The 25,000-nt window shown below is 42.5% G+C and overlaps 1 protein-coding gene across 3 annotated transcripts in view; it reads left to right on the forward strand.

The window, feature by feature from the left end:
* The window catches only part of LOC117456609 (transcription factor 4-like), a 219,015-nt gene that overhangs the window by 143,517 nt on the left and 50,498 nt on the right, over positions 1-25,000 (forward strand). Inside the window, exon 1 of one of the 3 annotated variants that reach the window (XM_034096539.2) lies at positions 5,841-6,226. The exons of the other annotated variants lie outside the window; for them this stretch is intronic. Coding sequence (XP_033952430.1) covers positions 6,203-6,226 — 24 coding nt within the window. The 5' untranslated portion in view covers positions 5,841-6,202. Of the gene's footprint in view, positions 1-5,840; positions 6,227-25,000 lie in introns of those variants that run through there. 3 annotated transcript variants of the gene reach the window in all.

Genomic DNA, 25,000 nt, shown 5'->3' on the forward strand with positions numbered 1-25,000 from the left:
ACAAATAATTTGACTAGTCACCACGAACCTTCCCCAGTTGATTCCTTGCCATTTGTATGACTTACATATTTTTGAAAAGTTGTATGTGCAGATGAAACATCATAATATAAAAGTGCTATTTGCACTTATATGTTTCTCTGTTATAATGTGTGCGTGTGCGTGTGTGTGAGGTGGTGTGTGTGTGTGTGTGTGTGTGTGTGTGTGGGTGTGTGTGTGTGGTGTGTGTGTGGGTGTGTGTGTGTGTGTGTGTGTGGTTGTGTGTGTGTGTGTGGTGTGTGTGTGTGTGTGGGTGTGTGTGTGTGTGTGGTGTGTGTGGTGTGTGTGTGTGTGTGTGTGTGTGTGTGTGTGTGTTGTAGATGCCCACTCTCAGATCCTCAGTCCTGTAGAACTTTCTTGTTTGTAAAGTCAGTCCCGCAAAATAAATGCCCGGAATCAAAGGCTCACGATGGGGGGGGGGGGTGTGTGTGTGTGTGTGTGTGTGTGTGTGGGGGTGTGTGTGTGTGTGTGTGGGTGTGTGTGTGTGGGTGTGTGTGTGTGTGTGTGTGTGTGGTGTGTGTGTGGTGTGTGTGTGTGTGTGTGTGTGTGTGTGTGTGGTGTGTGTGTGTGTGTGGTGTGTGTGTGTGTGTGTGTGTTTGTGTGTGTGTGTGTGTGTGTGTGTGTGTGTGCGAAAGATAAGAGGAAAAGGAAGTAATGGGGAAAGGAAGATCACAACAAAGGTAATGGGAAGGAAAGCATACATGACAGAAACAACAGGAAACTGAAGAAGGAAAGGAAACATGTGAAGGACAGCAAGTTAAAAGGAAATAGCAGAGAGGAAGAAAGATGGGAAGGAGGAGGAAACAAGTGAACACAGAGAGAGACAGATGTATAGAAAGGGCGAGAGACATTGAGACGGATAGAAGTTCAGAGAGAGAGGGAGATTAACAACTGGGGCGTCGTAACGTGGAGAAAATCCTGTCGGTGTGAAATTAGGATGAAATGTGAGATTATTATTCAACCAAGGATTAACTTTCATCTCACCACCAGGGAGGAGGAGGAGGAGGAGGGGAGGAGGAGGGGACGGAAGGAAGGAAGGAGAGATGGGGATTTAGGGATGAAGGGATAAAATGTTAGGAGCGAAGGGAGAAGAAGACAAGGAAGGGAAGGAGGATAAATGATTGGTTTTTTATTGAAGTTGGGGGAAAGTGGAGGAGGAAGAACAAATAAAGAGACAAAAGAAAAAGGGCAGGATGACGAGGAGGCTAGGAGGAAGTGAGGAAATGGGGAAATTATGAGTGTTAGGAAGAAGGAAAGCGAAGACGTAGGAGGAATGGAAGTGCTTAAGCAGACTGAAGAGAACAATGGCATTGGAAAATGGAGGAAGATGAGGATACTTGACAGAGAAATGAGGAGGCAAATGGGGAAGGAAAGGAAACAGAGAGGTGGTTAGTGAAGAGGAAAGGAGATAGCGAGGAAGGGGAAAAGGCCAGAGGGGATGTGAAAGGGAATAAAGGAACAACTTCAATCCTGTGACCTTGGTAGGATGTTGAAGCACAGACAGTGTCCCATTTCTGTCTCTGGTCCACCTTAAGCAAAGCTCAAAGGAATAGACTGTACCACCTTAAGGTCAAAGGTCACGCTAAAATGGTTTGAAACTCTTCACTCTTCATGTCCTCCGTTCTCTATCCTTTCTTTCTCCTCGTCACTTCCTATTCCCTTGGGATTATTCATGTGTTCTCCTCTACTATCCTCCTTCCTCATTTGATGTCCTCTTCCCATATCTCTCCCTTCCTACTTTCATCCTGCACTCCATTACCTTCTCCTCACCTTCCCTTCCTCGTCCCCTACCCTTTTTCCTTTCCTCCTCTCCTCTTCTTTCTCCACTCCTCCTTTTCTACCTTTTTCTCTTCTCGCCTCCTTTCTCTTGTCTCCTCCACCCTGCACTCATCTCCTCCTTTCCTCCCTCCTTCCCTCTCTCACTCCTTCCTCCTTTCTCTTCCTCGATTGAATTTGGATCCACTTTCCTCATATTTTCTCTTCTTCGTCTCCACTTTCCATCTCCCTTCCTTTCGACCCTCTTTTCTCACCTTTTTCCTTTCCTCCTCTCCTCCTCTCCTCCACCCCTCCCCCCTCCGCTCTTCATTCTTCTTCGTCTCCTCTGCAGGTTTGTTGACCAAGCAGCCGTCAGACAGAATTGAAAACGCTGTCTCGGCTTCTTTTCCTCACTCCTTTCGGGCTCTGTATTTTAGTTTCCTCTGCACTCCTCTCCTCCCTCTCTTCATCCCTCCATCTCTCCCTTCATTCCCCATGCAGTCTGGTTGGGTACAATGCTGGGAGCCAGCCAGCGCTGCAGACAGATGGTCCACTTATTAGATGTGCATCGCACCCCCCCCCCCTTCCTGCAGCTCGCTTTTTAATCAAATTAAAGCCGAAAGAAGAGGAGAGAGAGAGAGGTTTGGGAGGTCTGCTCGCTCGTTTTGGAGTCTATTATTTGTTTGAATAGGATGAATGATGACGATGTTAATATGAAATGTGGACGACTGAATCACTGTCTGTAGTGACTGCTTGTACCCACCCCCCCTCTCCCCCCTCGCTTATTTTTCCGACATCCCTCTCTCAGCGTGATTTTGATTTTCTGCTGTATTTTTAAGGTTAATCCAGTTTTATAAAAAGACAATTTCTTTGAATTTTGACTTCGAAGCTTGTCGTTAATAACTTCTGTCAACAAGCTGACGGCGTCATGGCGATGTCGTCAGTGTCATCTTCTGGCAAATAGGTGAAGCCTGTGTGAGAAACTGGACTTTGGTAGCAGTGGTCATGAAAGGAGGGTGTAATGAAAATAAACAGTTGCATTGTGGGACATGTAGGATCCAGCGTTTTTTGGAGCTTTTGCCAGGAGATTCCCAGAGTTCCAGGTGCACGGTGCCAATCGTGAAAACATGGCTGACCTTGACATATTTAGTTGTTCTTTGTTTCTTTGGACTGTTGGCAACCCTTGACTGTATACATAACCATAATATGTAAACATATGAATGGGACCACTCAAAGCACGTCTTGCTTTCTGCCACAGAAACGTACGTACCAGTGTTATTTGAAAAGAAAATGATTTAAATTATTAACATAATATACATTACTTGTTTGTGTGTCTGGCTACAACTGTCAGTTATTTTCAAAATTAAGAAAAAGTTGTATATTCCCTAATATTTCGACTCTTTTGTTGGCATGTTAAGATGTTCTCAAATAACTTTTCTCAGAGATAACTTGAATTAATCAATTTACATGCACAACGGGTTTTTATTATTTCACTCCAGGCAAATATACTTTACGCTGCCTCTCGGCCAATGGTTTACCGTGTTCAACTTGGACTGTTGTGCGACATCAGTCAGCGGTTTCTTGACATATGGGAAGATGGTTTTGCCCCACATTTATGTAGAAACTTCGACTTTGTGTGGCGTTCAGTTGCAGTCTCAATTTTCAAGCACAGAGATTTTCCAAACACAGGATAAAAGTCACAATATCTCGTATTTTAAGTTGAACATTGGCTTTTGTGAGTCCTCCAACTTTACAAAGGTTCGTTGTTCAATTACTGGAGTCCTCCTTCATCCGAATGAGAAGGCCAAAGATGTCCCTAAAACTAAAACAACTAAGAGAAGCCGAAGCTGAAGCAGGAATTATTCATGTTGACTGTTATTATTTATACGAGATGTATCTTTGTAATCTCCGTACCACCCTCGCTATCGACAGCTCCAACATAAAGCTTATTAAAACAATGGTCTAACATATCCCAATCCTCCCTTGTGTCGGTACACAAGCCCGCGTGTCAATCAGACTTACAATAGAGACTCTGTTGGGTTTTAAAGTTAGTCTTTCATTTTCACGGCACCATCTGACCAGTTTGAATTCAACTTTGTGATCATCAGCAAATAAACAGCCGAACAGCTCCTCACACAGAGCTGTTGTTTTAACACAATTATATTTAGATAAAAGGCCACGTTAAGCAGGAGCAGCCAGTTGTCTGTGATTTCAGCAGCACTGTGTGCCAGGAGGACACTCACACACCACTCACACACACTCACACACACACTCACACACACACTCACATCCACACACCACACACACAACACACACAACACACACACAACACACACACACGCACACACACACACACTCACACTCACACACACACACACACACACACACACTCAACACACACTCTCACAGATCAATACAACTAGGGTATGTATGGCGCCCCCTATTGGCCAGTTTTGGGTTTGAACATGTAGTACAATGTGTATGACTGCACTTTCTGCTTCAGAAATATGCATCGAGGCATGAAGTGATATTTGTTGTTTTGGGGTTGATATTTGGAAAATGAGAAAATGAAATGATTTGCTTTACTTGACTTTTATCATTTATACGATTTTAAATCATAACAAGTGACTTTAGCTTGATTTGTTTACATATGCTTCAGAATAATGTAGTTGGCATTATGCACCGTGGGTGTGTGTGTTGTGTGTGTGTGGTGTGTGGTGTGGTGTGTGTGTGTGGTGTGTGTGGTGTGTGTGTGTGTGTGTGTGTGTGTGTGTGTGTGTGTGTGTGTGTGTGTGTGTGTGTGTGTGTGTGTGTGTGTGTGTGTGTGTGTGTGTGTGTGTGTGTGTGTGTGTGTGTGTGTGCGTGTGTGCGCGTGTGTGCGTGCGTGTGTGTGTGTGTGTGTGAAGTGGTTGCTTTCATTGGTTTGGTACACACTATTGATTTTAAAATTCAAAAATACAACCAAGCATATTTTGGAGCAAGGACTAAGGGAAGGGAAAAGGAAAGAAGCAGGAGACGGGAGGAAATGAGGGAACGAGGGAAAGAAAGGATGGAGATGAGGAAACAGGAGAAGGAGACAAAATAATGCAGGACATGAAAATAGGAGAAGAAAGAGTTTAGAGGAAATATTAAAGTAGAAAAAACAAGACAGCAGAAAGGTAAGCAAGAGGAGGTGATAAGGGGATCGTAAAATGAAGAGGAAGATGTACACAAGGGAAAGAAACAAGGGAGGAGAGGATGACATATATAATGAGGAAACAAGAGAGCAGAGGGGACAGGGAGGATGGACACAACAGGAAATAAGGAAGAATGGTATATCATAGAAAGTGGGATATGAGAGCAGGTGAACAAAGTAAAAAAGGTGACAGGAAGTGCAAACAAGTGAAGAAACAGGCGGAGGAAACAAGGGAATAGGAGAGGAACAAGACAGTATTTGAAAACAGGGGAGGAAGGAAGGTGAGGAGTACCCTTCTTCGTCCATTGGAAAAGGGAAGCAAGAGGAGACGTCTGCGGAATATGGAGGACATAGGAAAGGAGGAAACAAGGAAATGAGGGGAGAGAATTTGCAAGGAAGAAGGAGATGGGGAGAGGAATGAGGGAGAAAGATGGGAGGAGAGTTGGAAATAGGAAATGAGGAATCAAGAGAGCAAGGAGGAACAGGAAATAAAGACACGGAATGGAGAAAGGAAAAAGAGGAAAGAAGAAGAAGGGAATAAGGAGACAGGAGATATGAGGGGATGAAATAAGGGAGGAAGAAGAGAAAATGAAGGGGGAATAAGGGATTAGGCGATGAAAGGGATAGGAGTGGAGAAGGAATTATTTGAAGAAAGGAGAGAAGCAGAGTAAAAAAGGAGGAGAGTGTGTGTTGAAGGAAGCGATGGAAAAAAGTGAATATTCGGCTCAGTTCAAAGGGCAGAACTGCAAACACCGCGCGAGGGGGGTGGGGGGGGGGGGGGGGATGACTTCCAGATTTTCTGTGGAAAGTTGAAAGAGTGTCGGCGAAACTCTCTTTCCTTATATTTTCCGTGTGAGCGCCGTAAAGTGTGTGTGTGTGTGAGGGAGAGAGGGAGAGGGAGAGAGAAGGGGAGGGGCACTCCTCTCTCTCTCTCTCCCTACTTTGCATATTCCGCGTGGCTCGGCCATATGGGAAAATGGCAACTGAAGGAATTGTCGCGGGGAAAAAAAACGCGCATCAGGCAGGAGCAAGCGGCGAGAGGAGCGGCGAGAGTTTGCGATCATAACACATCCGAGAAAAAGTTAAAACCAGAAGAGAAAGAAGGAGAAGATAGAAGGGGCGGGGGGAGCGTGATAACAGAGAGAGAGAAAGAGGAAAGAGTGTTTCTTCTGTCTGCGGAGGAGAGGAAACGATGTATTGCGCGTACACCATCCCCGGGATGACGGCAGCTCACTCATGTATTACTACAACGGCAAAGCGGTAAGGAGCACCTCGTCTTCCATCTTCTATCATCAATCATCATCATCATCATTCATCACATCCCTGTTTCGTGTTGTCCTCCTCCGCGAGGGCTTGGGAGGGAGAGAGAGAGGGGGGGGGAGAACAGAAGAGAGAGAGAGTGGGAGTGTGTGTGAGAGAGAGGGGAGGTGTGAAGGTGCCCTTTTTTTACGCACCAAACTCAAACAGCGCGGGTCGCCGCCGCGCGTCAAAGCGCGAGAGGACTGTGATGCTGCCGGGGTTTATTTTTGGAAGAGCTGTTGTTTATCGGAGGGAATTAAAGAGTGTGTGTGTGTGTGTGTGTGTGTTGTTGTGTGTGTTGTGTGTGTGTGTGTGTGTGTGTGTGTGGTGTGTGTGTGGTGTGTGTGTGTGTGTGTGTGTGTGTGTGTGTGTGTGTGTGTGTGTGTGTGTGTGTGTGGTGTGTGTGTGTGTGGTGTGTGTGTGTGTGTGTGTGTGTGTGTGTGTGTGTGTGTGTGTGTGTGTGGGTGCGTGTGTGGCGCGGGGAAAGTGACAGTAGCTGCTGCTGAGTGCCGTGGTGCTTTGGATAAATAAGCTGGACAGACTTCTGAAATGTGATGATGAAGGTGTGTGTGTGTGTGTGCGTGCGTGTGTGTGCGCGCGCGCGCGCGTGTGTGTGGTAACACCTCAGGTATTTGAACTATTGCATAAAAACATTCCTAAATAAAGAAAAAAATACTGTTAAATCAAATTAATCTGCTTGCAGGTTCATGTTTGTCCTTTTCTTTCACAAATGTCTTTAATTTAACCAAATTAGAAAAAGAACAGCCATAGTAATTTATTGATTTGTTTTTGCTCTGATGCAGAAGGACACACGTGCAGTTTACGGTTGTTGTGTGTTTCATGCAGGGACATATTTTCTCTAGTGGCCTAAAATTATGTTTGCAATATCTTTTTTTATTTGCTATTTAGCCATAACCTCGAACATGCATTGTAGGTGTCCTTCATTTCATTCATGTTTAAATTAATATTCATCGGAAACAAATAATATTTTGATTTATCTGTCATATTAATTATGTTATTTCTAATCCACTGTAATGCCATTAAATAAAACAACGGCAGCAAACGGTGAATATGAAGAAGTTGAAGGTCTATAATTAAATATATGGTCTTTTAATTGTACATTTTAATTTAAAAGATGCCAATGAGATCCAACATGTCTAAAAAAATGATGAAATACCACCTGGATAAAAAAAAGAAATACATCTGAGAAAGTCATCCAAAGCGAGCAAGCTGTCTGACCTCCTGTGAACCTGTCTGTCTGCAGAGACCCCCCCCCCCCTCCACACACACACACACACACACACACGCACGCACGCACGCACACACACACACACACACACACACCTGTAACGCTTGGTCACAGGGTGGAGGTGTTTTAAGAGACGGGGGAGAAGTGAAGGCTGAGAAACAGGGTGTAAAGTGAGGCGGGGTGAATGGATTTCACAGTTTTTCTCGCCTCAACAGGAATGTCTCTGCGAGTCGCAGGTTTTAATGAAGACGGAAAGCTGGGATTTCCTACAGATCCACCTGTCAGTGAACTGCCTTTGTCTCACCTTTGACTCTCAATGTGGCTTCATGGGAGCTGAAGAGAAAGGAAGGAGAAAGAGGGGAGGACGAAGGGAACATTACTAAAGGAATAAGCATTACAAAATATTATGTGTCAACATTTCTGTTGCTTTTATTTTTATATTTAAACGTAATACTATTGCTTTCAACTCAGATATACAGCTATGTGAAATATGTTAACATAATGCATTTAATTGTACTTCAATTAAAGTCAACGGTTTCAGATTTTTCAGTGCAGGCTCTCTAATATGATTTATCAATCAGACGCAAAACGCTAGCTGTGAATTCATCCTAAAAATGATATATATATATATATAATATATATATATATATATATATATGTTTTAAAACAGCAAGCTAACAATTCATTATTGTCTTTAAATGTAAGAACAAATGCTAAATAAGAATATTTCAAAAATGTCTTGATGGTGCATTTTGTGAAGCATTAACACTCTCTTCAGTTCTTTATAAATTATATTTTTTGATTGGTTTCTAGTATATTTTCTAATCCTTCTTGAATCGGATCTATCTTTACGCGTTCTTTATTTTTGTAGACGTTAAAAACGTAGTGATGTTCAGATTGACGTGTTTTACATGAATCTGTGGCGAGCAGCGCTGTGTGTTCAGATGCTCTGCAGCTGTAAACAGAGCCTCTGTTGTCTGAGCGCTCCAACACTCGCCCTCTGCCCCCCCCCCCCCCCCCCGGCCTCATCCGGACCCCGAGCGCTGCCCACCACCAGCTCAGAGATCCCTGCTCATTTACCTGCTCTCTCCCCGTAGTTTCGCACCTTCTCTGTATCTCTTCGGGCCGGTGTTCTCCGGCAGGCTGATGCCACAGAGCTCTGCGTGGCACCGCTTTGTTCGGCTGCTGGATGGCACAATGTGCCGACGGTCTTGATCTGGTGCCAAGCTCCTTTCCATCTTCACTTTACCCCCCCCCCCATCCCACTCTGTGTCTGTGTCACAGCCTTTTTACGTGCACTGACAGAAACAGAAAACACACATATTCACTGAAACAACTGAAACATTGACTTTAAGTTTAACCTCATATATTTGTTTTAACTTAATAGTATTGCTTTCAACTCAGCTAATTCAATGATGTGTAATCTGTTGTGAAAATACATTTAATTAAAGTCAACATTTCAGCTTTCTCAGTGTCTAATAAAGTCTTCTTGGGCCTTGTTTTGTGGCTTTTTGATGGCCTGGTCTTGGTGTTTGGTGTGGTTTGGTTGTGAGTCTGGCTGGTCGGTGATATTGAGAGAGAAGTGGGGGGGGGGGGTGGAAACTGGGGCGGAGGGTTGGGTTTGAGAGAAGAGGCAGAAAGGCTCGGACAGATCTGCAGGCCGCAGCAAGCCGCGGCCCAGCGAGACCAAACGGAAAGGAGGCTGAATCGGGGCTTTTAGTTTTTGGGGGGAAAGTGGGGGGGAGGGGGCGGAGAGCAGGAGGGGCGAGGGCCGAGGCCCGAGCTCCGGTTTAGCTGCTGTCGGCTCGCTAACTTAAGCTCCAGCGGCTTAATGAGGCAGCAGAAAGCTCGGCTAAAACAAAAGGCCTCATTTAAAGCGGGCCCGGCCAGCCGGCCATTGTTATGCTAACGCAGCGTTTGAATATTCAGTAAGTTTTAATTAGGAGGGTCCTGAAGCTGCCTGCCAACATGTGCAGCCCTCTCTCAGTGAGCAGGAAACACACTTTAAACCATCAGATCATTCAGGGCTCGGGTATTCAGTGTGTGCCCTCTGTTTTTATGAGACTCATTTTAATTATTATTTTCTAATTCACATTTTTTTAAGCTAATGAGATTTAGTTTTTCAAATTAATGCAGAATAAAATAAGTGTTTTCACATGGATTTTCAGTTCAGTTATACAATGAATTGCATATTTAAATATATATTATTATTCCATAAGAAAGAGTACATTCTTTTTAATTGTAATGTTGGTGCAGTTCACATCAACCGGTCGTGAAGAGGTCAAAGGTCAAGCTCTCCTAATAATTTAAATCTACTGAAAAAGTATTGGTATTTAAATTGCTAAGGTTTTATAGATAGATATAGAGTGTTTTTTGGTAGCATCCTTTTTCACCATGAACCAAAGACACCCTCTAAAAAACGATTAAAGTGTTATTTAATTCCAGTTTAAATGACAACATTTAAACATCTAGTAAAAAACCTAAATATCTACAGAGGGGAGGCGTCTCTCGCCTGCAGCAGGAAATATGCAAATAGGGTGTACAGTGTATTGACACTGTTGTCCTCGGAGAGAGAGACTGTGTGTGGTGTGTGTGTGTGTGTGTGTGTGTGTGTGTGTGTGTGTGTGTGTGTGTGTGTGTGTGTGTGTGTGTGTGTGTGTGTGTGTGTGTGTGTGTGTGGTGTGTGTGTGTGTGGTGTGTGTGTGTGTGTGTGTGTGTGTGTGTGTGTGTGTGTGTGTGTGTGATATTATTTCTCCTTTACATCGTTTCATATGCGAGCATTTAGAGAGTGTGCTTTTCACACATTCAAGTGCACTTTGTCCCGTTTAGGAGCAGTGTGTGTGTGTGTGTGTGTGTGTGTGTGTGTGTGTGTGTGTGTGTGCGTGTGTGTGGACATCCTGTGTGCTCAGTAGGCTGGAATTAGAGCACAGCGTGTTATGCAATTATAACTTTATAAATAGACGCATTGGGTGTGTGTGGTGTGTGTGTGTGTGTGTGTGTGTGGTGTGTGTGTGTGTGTGTGTGTGTGTGTTGTGTGTGTGTGTGTGTGTGTGTGTGTGTGTGTGTGTGTGTGTGTTGTGTGTGTGTGTGTGTGTGTGTGTGTGTGTGTGTGTGTGTGTGTGTAGGCCTGTATCTCCATCTGCTTGAGTTATTCCGTTTGAACAACAACAAAAAAGCCAAATGTATTGCTTCTTTGTGTGTACGTGTGTGTGTGCTCTTGTGTCCCTCCTTTTGTGTACATTGCACACATGTTGACCCGGTGCTATATGTGTGTGTGTGTGTGTTGTGTGTTTCAATACGCTCCTACATATTTGTGTTTCTTCATTTTTTCTTATTGTAATGCTGAAGAATGTACGTCTTTCATCAATGAGTGTGTTTTCTCACTTCTGTGTTATTTCAGTTTTTAAATGTGTATATTGTGTGTGTGTGTGTGTGTGTGTGTGTGTGTGTGTGTGGGTGTGTGTGTGTGTGTGTGTGTGTGTGTGATGTGTGTGTGTGTGTGTGTGTGTGTGTGTGTTGTGTGTGTGTGTGTGTGTGTGTGGTGTGTGTGTGTGTGTGTGTGTGTGGTGTGTGTGGTGTGTGTGTTGTGTTGCCTTTGTCTTCCCTTCTGCACTCGCGGCTCCCCTTCGTGTGTGTTACTTGTGTGTCTCTGAGTACTTTCATATACTCTTGTGAATCTTGTTGGTATAGTATTTATAACAATGTGTGCACAAAGTACTTGCCCTGTCAGTGGGTCGGTGTGTGTGTGTGTGTGTGGTGTGTGGTGTGTGTGTGTGTGTGTGTGTGTGTGTGTGTGTGTGTGGTGTGTGTGTGTGTGTGTGTGTGTGGTGTGTGTGTGTGTGTGTGTGTGTGTGTGTGTGTGTGTGTGTGTGTGTGTGTGTGTGTGTGTGTGGTCCGGTAACCGCCTGACACACTATTCAGGCTTACATTTAATCCTCCTACATCAGATTATCTGACACTGATGCCGCTGATACACACACTGATACACAAAGAGTGGCTGACACACACACACACACACACACCCTCTCACACACACACTTTTATTGTAACATTCAGTCACATATCAGCCATTTGTCTTGTATAGTCCGCTCTCCATTACTAATGTATGTGAGGGTAATCAGCGTCAGTGATGTCACAGCTGTCCCGTGTCAGCGCGGCTGATGGAGAGCGGGTGCGTCGCTGATAGAAACGTTATCTTGTGTTATCTCGCTTAAAAGGCGGGAGATTACTTTAATTCATCTGTATGTTATTGTGTATTTTTTACTTGTAGTTTGTAGCTTCATGGGCGAAACGTTTATTTAATATTATCCTCGATGAATGTATTTATTTAGTGTGCGGTTTTGTTTCAGGGTCAATGTGTGTCGAAACACGGCCATGACCTTTAGATCACGTGTCGTCGGTTATCAGAGGTACAAACACATGTGGGTCTTTCATATTATTTTTTCAACAGGTTTTATGGAGTTTGGCGCCGAGAACCTTTATTAAAATACTTTCCTTTTTATCAATAGACAATTTAATTCAAGACATATTTACAAATTATGAAAATAATTTCGAATTTACAGTAAAAAACACGAAATGTAATTGATAACATATTCCTGCCTGATATATTTGCGTCACGTTATTTACAGTTCCGAACTCTATACTGGCATTGCTTCACATTGATCTTTCCGACCAGCGTTAATGTCCCAGAATGCAACGGGAATTTGTCAAAAGAGAGATTTAATGATAATATTCAGGTCGTGCATCAGAGACCTGCTCACTTTTTCCTCTCTCTGTCTCTAGAACCCTTGGCTTTAATGTCCAAAAAACACAGCTGCCAGAGTGATGTGCATGCATATCAACACACACACCACACACACACACACACACACACACACACACACACACACACCACACACACACACACACACACACACACACGCCACACACACACACACAGTCACACGGTGAGTTATGTGTGTGTGTCCCATAAGGGAAGGTGGACTGAGCAGAATAGCTGGGCTGGCTTTGTCCAACCTGTCCATGGAAGAGGACGCTCTTTTGCTATTGAGTCGTGTTGTGGTGTGTGGTGTGTGTGTGTGTGTGTGGTGTGTGTGTGTTGTGTGTGTTGTGTGTGGCGTGTGCGTGTGCGTGTGCCAGCCCGATCAACCTGAACATCAAGGTCAGCCTGCAGATGGGGACAGGCAGCAGTGGATGAAGGTTCATGCATGTTGCTGGAGATCCAACACACCATCACAGTGCAGAGGCCTTTCAGCTGATGGCTCAGTGACCAGCCGTCTGGCAGCCATACTGTGGATTTCTCCAGTACTGGTGCAAGTGAATGTCACCTGCAGATTTTTGGGTGAAAAGGCTCTTTTCCTTCCCTTTTTGCCTGTGTGGGAACTGCAAACTGTCAGATAATTATTGTACGTTGGCACATTCATTAGCTTGTGAGACAATGGATGTGGTTTAAGTTCATGGTAGGCTAACCGCAAAGTATGTTATGACGCAAAATCAAATTAACCCATTTTGTACTCAACTTAATGGAATGTGTAGCAAGGGCAGTTAAAAAACTTTGCATTTTGTATCTGCGGATTGGACTGTTTTGGTAACATGGCTAATTTCCTTCCTTTTGTCAGTTTTGCAACTGGTTACTGATAACTGATCAAATTGTCGACAGTCTGGCTAGTTAGCACATCGGATTAGCTTGTTAGCTATGTTTGTGGTCAAAGCCAATGCTAACATACCCTGCTGCTAAGTACTTTACATGGGAGAAATAATGTCTGGTTTAAACTTAATGAAAGTTTGTACAAGGGGCAGATGAAGAACTTTGAATGTTGTTAATATTGGACGAGATGATGTCTTGTTAGTTGGCACATCTGAATAGCTTGTTGGACAATGGATCGATAAAGCTAATGCTAGCTAACCACCAAAGAGGTTATTACCAAAACACTAAAGCATATAAAGAACCCGAGATGTTTTGAACAGATCCAAATCACTTAATAATTATACCATACTGTTTAATCAGATATGTGTTATATTTGTTACCTGCTGAGGCTAGTACTAGTTAATGCTCAAGTTAGCTATATTAGCTTGTATGATAAAATCCACCCATACACTTTCATATGTCAACATGTTCAATATAATAAAACACTAAAGTTCACAATAATTGAGAGGCTGAGCTTTGCGTTACTTGTTGAAGAGACTGAGTAATGTGGACACCTTGGAATAAGCAAGCGTTGGTGTTAGTTAATAATCCAATGAATGTGCTTCCGTCATGCTCGACTCTGACATTAGGAAGGCCATACATCAACATGCTACGTTGTGGATTGCTCCTACGACTACACTACTCTTACCAATTTAGCTACGTTAGCTTGTGGGATAATAACTTGAAAGAAAATGATTTATGTAACTTAAAACTCTTGATGCTCAGAAGGAAGTGTTTGCAGCTCAGGATTAAGTCAGTGCTTTGCTTTGAGTTTTACTCACACTGCTTCAATTTCATAAAGCATAACAACCCCCCCCCCCCCCCCGCTGGGGTTTTATGTCCCGTACTGTGATACATTATTACTCCAGCTCTTACATCTGTGTGCTGTGATTGTGTGTCCTACGTGGTTCTTGTGTGTTTAGGAGAATGTTGGTTTCTCCGACAGACTCTCGCTGCTGTCCTGTCAGCGGTGATTGTCATTGGCCGATCTTCTGTACTCTGTGTGTGTGCTAAAGCCTATTCTCATACTACGCAGAAGCTTCACAGCAAAAGAAAAGCTTAAGTAACTTAACGTTTCTGGAGAGAGAATCAAGACAAGTTGTGTATATGTGTGTGTTAAATGTGTGTGACACCATTTTAAACTGGCTGACACACTTGTTCAAAGTGGAACCCCCCCCCCACACACACACACACACACACCTACACACACACATAAAACCTAAGTATTCATTATCAAAGTGGAAAATGGGGCTGTTGTCATTTTGCTGGGCACTAATCACTGATTAACACCGGACAGCTGTCACACTCTAAACAACAACAAGACAACACAACTGCCACACAATGCAGCACAGTGGAGCGGGATGCAGCTAGAGGTGTGTTTGAGCTCAGGCTGCTAAAACACACACACACACACACACACACACACACACACACACACACACACACACACACACACACACACACACACTCTGTTAGCTGTTTAGCTTCAGTGGCACTGGCAGTGTTAGTGAGGATCGTACCACTCTGTGCTCAGTCAGAGGGGTGGATAAGGTGTGTTTGGTGCTGGTTAAATGTAGGGCTGCACAATTTATAGAAACAAAACAAATTGTGATTATTTTAACACATATTGCTATTACGATTTTAGATATTAGTGGGAATTATCCTTTTGTTTAATCATTATTCACTTCTCTGCAGAACAGCTCTTCATTCCCAATTATATTTCCACATGTTTGTCCTTTACCAAATACTGAGATTGTGCAACCCTAGCTAAGCTGCCTTCAGGTGTGTGCACTTCAAAGTCAGTAATGTGGCATTCAGTGGACATTTTCTAGAGATCTGTTTTAATAATATCAAGGCATATCACACTGCTATTACCGGCAGAGTTGAACCTGCAGTACGAGTGCCTCGTTCCGAGTTAGACTGACTGACAGTGTATACATGAAATAATGAAAAACAAACTATTTTTATTTTGAAAAACAAGTGATACATTTCTTTGTGTGAAGTGGGCAAGTTTCTGTCGAGAATAGGCCGACACACACACACACACACACACACACACACACACGTACACACAGATTCCCAGTGTGCCACTCTAAGGGGACCACTGGTCTGAGTCCCATTTTGTCCTGCACTGCCATGCTGCATGCAAATAGGTCACACATACACACACACACACACACAAATACACACACACACACACACACACACACACACACACACACACACACACACACACACACACACACACACACTAACATGCAGTTTGGAGCTCCATCCTGCTGTTACTGTATTAATGTTCGTGACTATTTTTTTTCTGTATGGGCAATGTAGAAATACGGGTGAAAGAGAGGAATTTAAATGAGAAGATTAAGCTTTAAAACACACATGATATCAACCTTTCTTATCGGGCCCTATGAAAGCCATTGCATTTTTTCTATATTATTCTTTTCCCCAATTCTGGGTTTTATGTTATATTCGTTCTGAATTATGTGTGTCACAATTCAAGCTCATAGTGTCACCAGTGCTGGTGGATAAATACAATATCAGTTGAATAAGAAAAAATTTAAAATATATGGAATGAATACCAATATATTTGATGTAACACAATATTGCACTATTTTATATCCAGAATGTACTACACTACTGTTATAAAACAAATATACCACTCTTAGTGACCAGGTCCCATGTGTGCAAGGCTTCCATGTTTGTAAATTGCATCCACATTTGGCGATTTCCAAAACCTTCGTCGACTACATTTTTATTATGAAATTCCGTATTTTGATCTGTGTTTTGCTCGTTGTGAAATCACAAAGCCCTTTTATTCATATCTATCTATGAAAAGCTTGTACAGGCGCTGTCTGTTTTCACTCTCTATCCATCGAGATTTGTTTTATGCGGCTGTTGTACTCAAATGCGTCTCCAGCCAGCAGCATCACTCTCTCTCTCTCTCTCTCTCTCTCTCACACACACACACACACACACACACACACACACACACACACACACACACAACACACACACACACACACACACACACACACACCACACACACCACACACACACACACACACACACACACACACACACACACACACACAGCAATAGACATGATGATAGATGCTACCCAGCTTCCACTTGGTGCCCATTCAAAATAGGGGGGCTATACCTGGTCTTAGAAAAAAGAATAAAAAGGAAAGACAGAAAAAGAGGAAGAAAGAAAGAATGAAGACAACAAAGTGAAATAAAGGAACGACATAAAGAAAGAACAAACAGAAAGAGTCCTGCAACTCCGCAGTGCTGAAGTAATCAGCTCTTTGATCTCGCTCCTTTATTATTCCAGTGTGGGCCAAATAATGTATTCCTGATTGTGTTGCTGCCAACCAGCGAGCTTCCATATGTTCGCTATTAGAGGCTCTTACAGCCTCTTACTGCGTCCCACACTGCTGCTCGAAAACGGTTTTCTTCTTCTGTGGTGGTTCTTGCGGGGTCACAGGTTCAGGCTGAGACGGGGAATTAATATCTGATTGATTTGATTACTGTCAGTACTTATGATCGGAAGAGTTGTGTTGAGATAGCGGAATAATAGATAAGGGAAAGCAGTCCAAGTGTGATTTTTAAATGCTGTTAGTTGCACCACGTGTTTGGTTGTGGTTTCGAGGGGATGTAATATAGTTGGCGAGTGCCACCATCGGTATTCGATACCTTATAGGAATCAACTGCAAGTCTTGACACTCCTTCAGACAAACACAAGCTGCATGTTGAGCCTGTTTGTAACCAGACCTGATTATATTTGCCTGGTTTTGCCCGCAGTCTATCACCACAAGCATTCTGATATTCAATGTGACGTTTGATTGGCCCACAACCCTAGAAACTACAACCAATTCAGTCTGTGGTGAAGGCTAATCACAGAGCTGGCATTTCAGCGTGCCAAATGGCCACCAGGGCTTTCCAAAGTATAGCTAATGGTTCACACCTGTGACGGAAACACATTATTTGTGTTTTGTGTTAAAGGAGAGACATTGGTGCCATTCTATATGACTGAAAGCTTCCATTCAAATGATAGGTATTGGACGAATAAGATAGGATAAAGAACTCTAACGGTTTTTGTACCACCACGCTAAGGGTAATTGCACTGGGAATGTAACTTTTGTAATGAAATCCAGTCCAATTAATATTACGTAAATGTCAAAGGTCTATCCTCTGAGGACAACACGTTACTTTTGCCGTTGGAAAGACACCAAAAATAGCTCAATCATCGGTAGGTAGCATGTCCTGTCCACCATTGTAGTTGTATGTTTTCTGCTTTCATACATTCATTGTGTTCTGGTCATAGGCAGCCCGATGACAAAGGGTATTATATAGAGGTATTGTATTGAGTCAATTCACACAGGAGGCCCATTTAATCCCTATTAACATTGTGATGGATCACAAGACTGAACGGGATCAGAATCAGATGTTGAGAGGGTCCGTCCGCCCCTTTTGAACCGGTTTAGATTGGCTTGATTTACACTGTCAGGTTCTTGGAACAACCTCTGAAGCCGTAACATCTCTGGAGAGTTAATGGCATCAAGCGCTCTGCATCCTCTGGCTTCTATTTACTGATGTAACATCCCCCGAAAATATTAGCTTGAATTTGACTCTGAGTGAATTTGTACTGCGATCAAACAGAAGTAAAGTGTTTTAAACTGGGCACTGTGATTAAGCTTTGCAGAAAATGGATGCACACATTTAGATCAGATGATAAAAACAGCTTTCCTGCTGACCGACCGGGTCCCATCTGTAGGACACTGACGGTTCAGCTTGCATTTGTTATTTCATTGTTTTCCATCATTTTTCTTTTCATGTTTTTGGCCACTTTGATTCGGTTTTAAAGTATGTTGTTGTTAAAAGCCTTAGCGTGACATTCCCACTAAATGTCCATGCAGAAACATTTACTTCACTTCCATGCTTCTTCAAGCAAAAGCATGCTCAGTTAGGGTTCGGGTTAGGGTTTGGATCTCTGCAGGTTTCTGTCATCACAGTCATATCAATCGATAGCTCTCAACATTTAATAGAAACACATGTTTTCACTCAATGCTCCACTCAGTGTTTAATGCAGTTCTCAGCTTCACACAACCTTGCCTGTCAACAACAACAAACTGATGTGAAATACCTTCAAATATCATCTAGATAAACACGGTAGGAAGTTGGTTTAAAGAAATCTGGTGATGTAATGGAGCGGCCAGATCTGTCTAATGGCTGCACCGCCTCTCTCAGCAGGAAGAGGTCAAGGGGTTAACATCCCTGCAAGCCAAAATGAGGAAGATAAGGATTAAGTGTGTTAATGTATGCGTTTAATGCTTTAAACCCCTCTCTTTAAATGTGGCTGTACTCCGCTTTTACTGGAAAACAATCATGAAAAAATGTGTATTTTTACTGATTTTAAAGCTGACTCTGAGCCGGACATGTTATTATGTGACTGATTAAAACTCACGATGGCTTTGACCCCAACACCAAACATTAGTGGTTGTACAGTAGCTTGCTCAGTTATTTTTATATGACAATGCTTAAAAAGTACAAAAAACATGTTAGTTACCATTTAGTATTTCAACACAGGATTTAAATTTGCCTTTGCACACATTTTTTAATGATATTTAAAAAAGAATTCATAGCTATGACTTTTTAATAAATCTGATAATTATGATGATATCTGATCATATTTTTTATTCCAGAACACTGCAATGTGGTACTATCCAATTAAGTAAAGTTTTGTTTTGCGTTAAACATTTTAAAAGCCTTAAGTTTGGTTTTAAGATATTTTTAGTTTTATAATATAATAAATTATGTTTAATGTAATCAGATAAATCCAGTGAAGAAATGATATGTAGCTTAAAGTATATGGCATGAATAGTCACTCACTTCCTGTGGCGGCCATCTTAGTATTTGGAGTTTTGTTTTAGCGTGGGTACAGTTGCTACGTTACGTTGCTGTGGTGATTGAGACCCGGGCGCCCGTCGCCAGCTTGCATCGCCTTGGAAACGGGTTAACTGTGACCCAGCCTCCAACCGGCAGCAGTGCTCGCTGCTCCCCACTCTCCGTCTGCACCCTCTTCAATAATTAACATGGCACGGCAGCCATCTTAGCTTTTGGCTCGGTTTAGGTGCCTGCCGGCGTGTTGCCTTAGCAACGGGGTCCCTGCGACCCAGCATTGTGGTGACGTCGGCCGTGTTGTACGGCTTCAACTTTCTAGAGTCCTACAAATCTGAATCAAATGCCACGGCAGCCATCTTAGACCAGGGGGTATATGGTGAATACACGCAAGACCCATCCTACCTACTAACATCATATTTCACCACAACACAGTCAGACTTGTTGACAATATAAACTTCCAAAGGCTTATTTGTCTTCTCTTTCCCCCCACCTGTCAGTGTTTTACAGCAGAGTCACTTGTTTACTGCAGCTCAGCGGGCCGGATGCCCTGTGTATTCAAGGTGACGCTAACGTGTTCGGCTCATGACCTTCATCATGACTGTATGTGTCATCAGTTTAATTTATTTACACAGTAATTATTTATTTATGAAGCTTCATTTGGGAGAACAGGTTGAGTGTGGACGACTGCCAAGTTGCAAAAGATCAAACAGAAAAAGTCCATACATTTTTTACGGAAAAATATATAACTGCCTAACCATTCATTTATACAGATATTATATATTGTGATCAAAATGTAAGAGTCATTTTTAAATCAGATAAATAAAAACAGAAATGACAAAAATAATCTTTTAAAACTATCATTGTTTTGCTATTTGAAAAGTAAAAAAAAACATTTCTAAATATCTATCCAACATTTTTAATCATCCAATATGTGTGCGAGGAGTTTACTCATACACACTTACACACAACTACAGACACACACACACACACACACACACACACACACACACACACACACACACACACACACACACACACACACACACACACACACACACACGCCTCCTACACTCTTGTTCTCACCCTGACAGCTTGGCTGCCGCAGAGAGCAGAGGTCTCATTGGCCGCTTGCCCTGCAACGGGTGTTTTGATTGGCTGTCGGGCCGGCTGCCACCATGCCATCTGAGAGAACACGTTTGTAATTGTGTGTGTGTGTGTGACGAGTGTATGTGTCATGGCGGCAACAAACAACCAATCATAATGCTCGCCGCTCTCCTTATCTTCCTCTCTTTGTGGTTTTTCGGCGAATTTTTTTCTTCTTCTACATCTTTTTCACATGATGAATACCAGCAGGTGATTTTTCTTTGGATTTATTTGCCTTTGTAGTTATAAATCCTGGCTCCGGTTCTTAGAACAGTGGCTCACAAACTGGGGGTCGTAGTCCTCAAACAGGTCACGAGGGCCCAAGATGAAGGCAAAAATACTTTCTTCTTACTTCTTTTTTTTTATGTGAACGATTAAATGAATGCCTTTGAAATCGGTCTAATCAATCAGTCTGGAAAGGACGTTGGTTGAACTGCTCAAACAGCTAAGTAAGCATTGCTTTGTTTATTGTGGACCCACTGGATTACCAATTTTCTTTCTGTAGATGTTTTAATACCTCATCAAAGAAGATAATGTTTTCGGTTTGGCGTGATGGTTTTCTTGTCTGTTTTTGAGCAGGCTAACGGAAAATGGATTTTCATGAAAGTTAGTGGAAGGGTGTAGCATGGACCAAGGAAGAACCGATACAGATACTTCTATTACTTTTCACCTATAGAAACATTGACCTTGTAATCCCCAGTAAACTACACAGGAAGAGTCAAATATGGGCTGATTCACTTGTTAGATTTGCTAGATTTTCAAAAATTGGAAGATATGATCAGGGTTCAAGGGTCAGTTCTCTGTAAGTCATTGTTTGCGATTCAAATCAGGGTGGAACTGGATTATTTATCACCTGATATTTGGACTGTTAAAGGCAAAAGAAAATAATAAAAATCCAAATAATAGGCCAGATACATAGAAGCGTTCTCTATCCTTTCCATCTCCACTCAAAGTTCAAAATATTATCAACTTGAACCTTGCCGTCAATCTGTTGGTGTGCAACCAAGTCTATAGCGCCCTTGAGCAAAACAGTAACGGGTAATGTAGAATTTGTGTTCGTGTGTGTGTGTGTGTGTGTGTGTGTGTGTGTGTGTGTGTGTGTGTGTGTGTGTGTGTGTGTGTGTGTGTGTGTGTGTGTGTGTGTGTGTGTGTGTGTGGTGTGTGTGTGTGTGTGTGTGTGTGTGTGTGTGTGTGTGTGTGTGTGTGTGTGTGTGTGTGTGTGTGTGTGTGTGTGTGTGTGTGTGTGTGTGTGTGTGTGTGTGTGTGTGTGTGTGTGTGTGTGTGTGTGTGACAATCTTTGACGGGCTCCCACACAAATATTCTCTCTCTCTGTCGCACTGAAAGTTTGAGAGTCTTGTTAATTACTACATCAATTCATTATTTATAAAAGCACTTAATGAGCTGTCAGACAGCCAACTGGCTCAACACCAACTCTTTACCTCTGCCGGGAGTTTTCTCTTGTTGCCTCTCTTCTTCTTGTCTAACTTCCTGTTGTCTCCTGCTACAAAGAACAATCTTTCTTACTCTCTTTATTTATTTATCAGTCGCTTTCAGTGCATGGTGTAGGTTCGAATTAGTGATCAACCCAGCCTCTGGTTTTCCATTGTGTCTTTGCAATACCCTGGATCTTCATCAGCTGCAGGTGTTTAAACCTTTGACCTCCAACATCACAACACAACGAAAGTGGCAGAAGGACAGAGTACACAACTCTCCTTTAGGACACACATTATTTTGTGTTCGTTCTCCTCAGTTTCAGGAACAATAGGAAAAGACATATTGGAAAAAAAGTTTGTTTGGGTATAAAAATCTTTAGATCCAGATTTCTCAATGTGCTTGCATGTTTGTGTGTTTACGAGTGTGTTTCGAAGATAACGCTCGGGTCAACTCTAATTTCCATATCTTTGAGCTCAAAAACCACAATATTCAAGCAGAAATCCCAAATAACCGACAACTATTTCATCTTCTGAATACATAGGCCTACTGTATCTTGAAGGAAGTAGAAAACGAAATATTGGATATTGTTGTTTTTGCTGCATTTAGCATTGGTTGCTAATTTAGTTGACCCACAACTTCTGTTCCTAAGTCATTTGTGTTGTTGATGTAAATTAAAATAAAGAACATTAGGATCAAGTTGTCTTCTTCTTATCGTGTCCACAAGGCAGTCAGTTACAGGGCTTGGTTAGATGTGGTTCAGCCACAATGTTCACAAATATGACTGTCAATGCCGGTCTTGAGGGGGTCCCTCGTTTACGGCATCGTCCTTTGTGTCTATCTCCAGGCATGATGTTTTCTCTTGATGTTCTGTGGCTTACTTACAGCTTTCAGCGTAGCTTGTAGCGTAGCTTGTGCAGACTAGCTTGCGGCTAGCGTAGCTTGTGGCTTGTGGCTTGTAGCGTAGCTTGTGGCTGTTTTGTAGCTTGTAACTGTTGCTTGTAGTGGTGATAGGATTAGCAGTATCTAGTAGATCTTGTCGATCTTGTCGATCTCGTCAATACTCCCAGGGCCGCGACATGGCCTTTCATGATCCCTGATCAAGTTGTAAGGAGCTTTTTGTGCTTCTTTTTTTGTGCTTGCTCATAACCAGTCCTCACTGTGTTGTTTTTGTGTGTGTTTTCCCGCGTATTTGCCTGTTCGGCGTGTCAGGAGTGACTCTGTTGGGGCAGTTCTCTCGCTAACAATCGCTGGCAGTCGGCAGCATGTGGCAGTAATTAAATCAAAGGATATTGGTGAAAAGGAGAAGGGGGATGGTGGAATGGTGACTTTGCCAGAAGAAGCATTTAAAAAAAAAAGTGCTGGTGGTTGAAAGGAAAATGGGAGGCTAATAAAACGAGTGTGGAAGAGACTCGTAAAGAACCGTCACCTGTGGAGATTTTTTTTTGTTCTCTGGCCTGAAAACCTGCACACAATCACAATTACACACCCACACACATGTATCACACACACTACGTGAACACACACTTGTGACGGTTCTCACGTGTGTCGACACACACCACCTTGTTACTCACTTGCACAGATGGGGAAAGCAGACAGACACACACACACACACACACACACACACACACACACACACACACACACTGACACACATTGAGGTGGGAATCTGCATGAACACATGTAACGTTTAAAATAGATTTGGAATAATAATAGCTTTTTCTATAAATTCATTAGAGGCAGATACATGTATTATTTTTATTTATTTTGTATATTATATATAAAAGCAACAATGTCAGAAAATTAAGTTTGAATCGTAAGGAAAAAATTCAACTTTTTCTTTGATTTATAATACATTTTACTTACAATATTGAAATGACTTAAAGTTATTGATCCCTCAGTTCTCTGAAAAGCTGCAGTGCGATTCATTATTTCCTCTGATGGGTATTTCTCCTCACAGACACACACACACACACACACACACACACACACACACACACACACACACACACACACACACACACACACACACACACACACACACACACACACATGCACTAACTCAGTCCCAGACCTCTGGCTATTTCCTGTGTCAGGGGGGATATTATGAAGCCACATTATGTCCACTATGAGCCTCCATATTTCTCCATCACTGAATGTATCGTGTGTGTGTGTGTGTGTGTGTGTGTATGTGTGTGTGTGGTGTGTGTGTGTGTGTGTGGTGTGTGTGTGGTGTGTGTGTGTGCGCGCGCGCGCGTGTGCGTGTGTGATGAGAACAGCCTACTCAATTTCCTGGGAAAGGAGATATAAAAGGCTGCAACACACACACACACACACACACACACACACACACACACACACACACACACACACCACACACACACACACACAGGGCCACCCTGTTATATCATTTCTCTCCACACACTTGAATTCTAAGTAGAAGTCCTGCTTGTTCTCTCTAAATTGACCAGGTCATAGCAAAGTGTGTGTTTTTGCTCCTTGCTTGTTTTAGGTTCAGATGAGTCGAAACAGTCTTTGAAAATATCTTTCTGTTGGTTCTTAAAATGCTCAAATAAGAAGCCAGAAAGCCCAGTGTTGCCATTTACTCACAGCCTGGATCCTGGTGTTTGCTTTTGCCCCCACCTTCTCTGACGTGTGAGGTCATGGCAGAAAAATGGCAGATAAGAATGAGATGGACACAGTTCTAAAGGTTTTTATAATGCCAGTACAGAAATTACAACTTTTTAATGCAGCTTTGATCAACTACTACTTCCTGTAAATCATGCTGAAGGATTGAAGTGAATGCAAAAAAACAATTCCGCCAGATTATCATGTTCAGAACAATACATATTCCCAAGTGAAATACATGAAAGTGGGGTTAATGGAGAGCTCAAGGGAAAGAAAAGAAAACTCAAATTAGTACAATTATGTGAAATGAACCATGAAGATACAAACTCAGAAAAGCAAGTACATTATATTTTATTAAACCAAACCATGTTAAGTGCTTTGTAGATTTTATTACATATTTTTCTATATTATTTTAATTTTATATTTAATGTAATGGAACTTAATTTAATTGTATGTATTACATATCTTATGTTGAGTTGGCCATCTAATAGAATGGACAGAACATGTTCAATTCTCACCAGCTGATTAGCTTAATATATACACACACACTCACACACACTCACACACACTCTGCTCTGAGATACATGAAGGCCTTACAGTTCCTCGTGTCCATTAGTAGTGAGGGAGAGCGCTGCCTTCACTGGCTGTCTGACTCTTTGATGTTGTGGCTCCTGGCGAGACCAGACGC

Source organism: Pseudochaenichthys georgianus, chromosome 12, assembly GCF_902827115.2.
Source record: "Pseudochaenichthys georgianus chromosome 12, fPseGeo1.2, whole genome shotgun sequence".
NCBI classification, from domain to species: Eukaryota; Metazoa; Chordata; class Actinopteri; order Perciformes; family Channichthyidae; genus Pseudochaenichthys; species Pseudochaenichthys georgianus.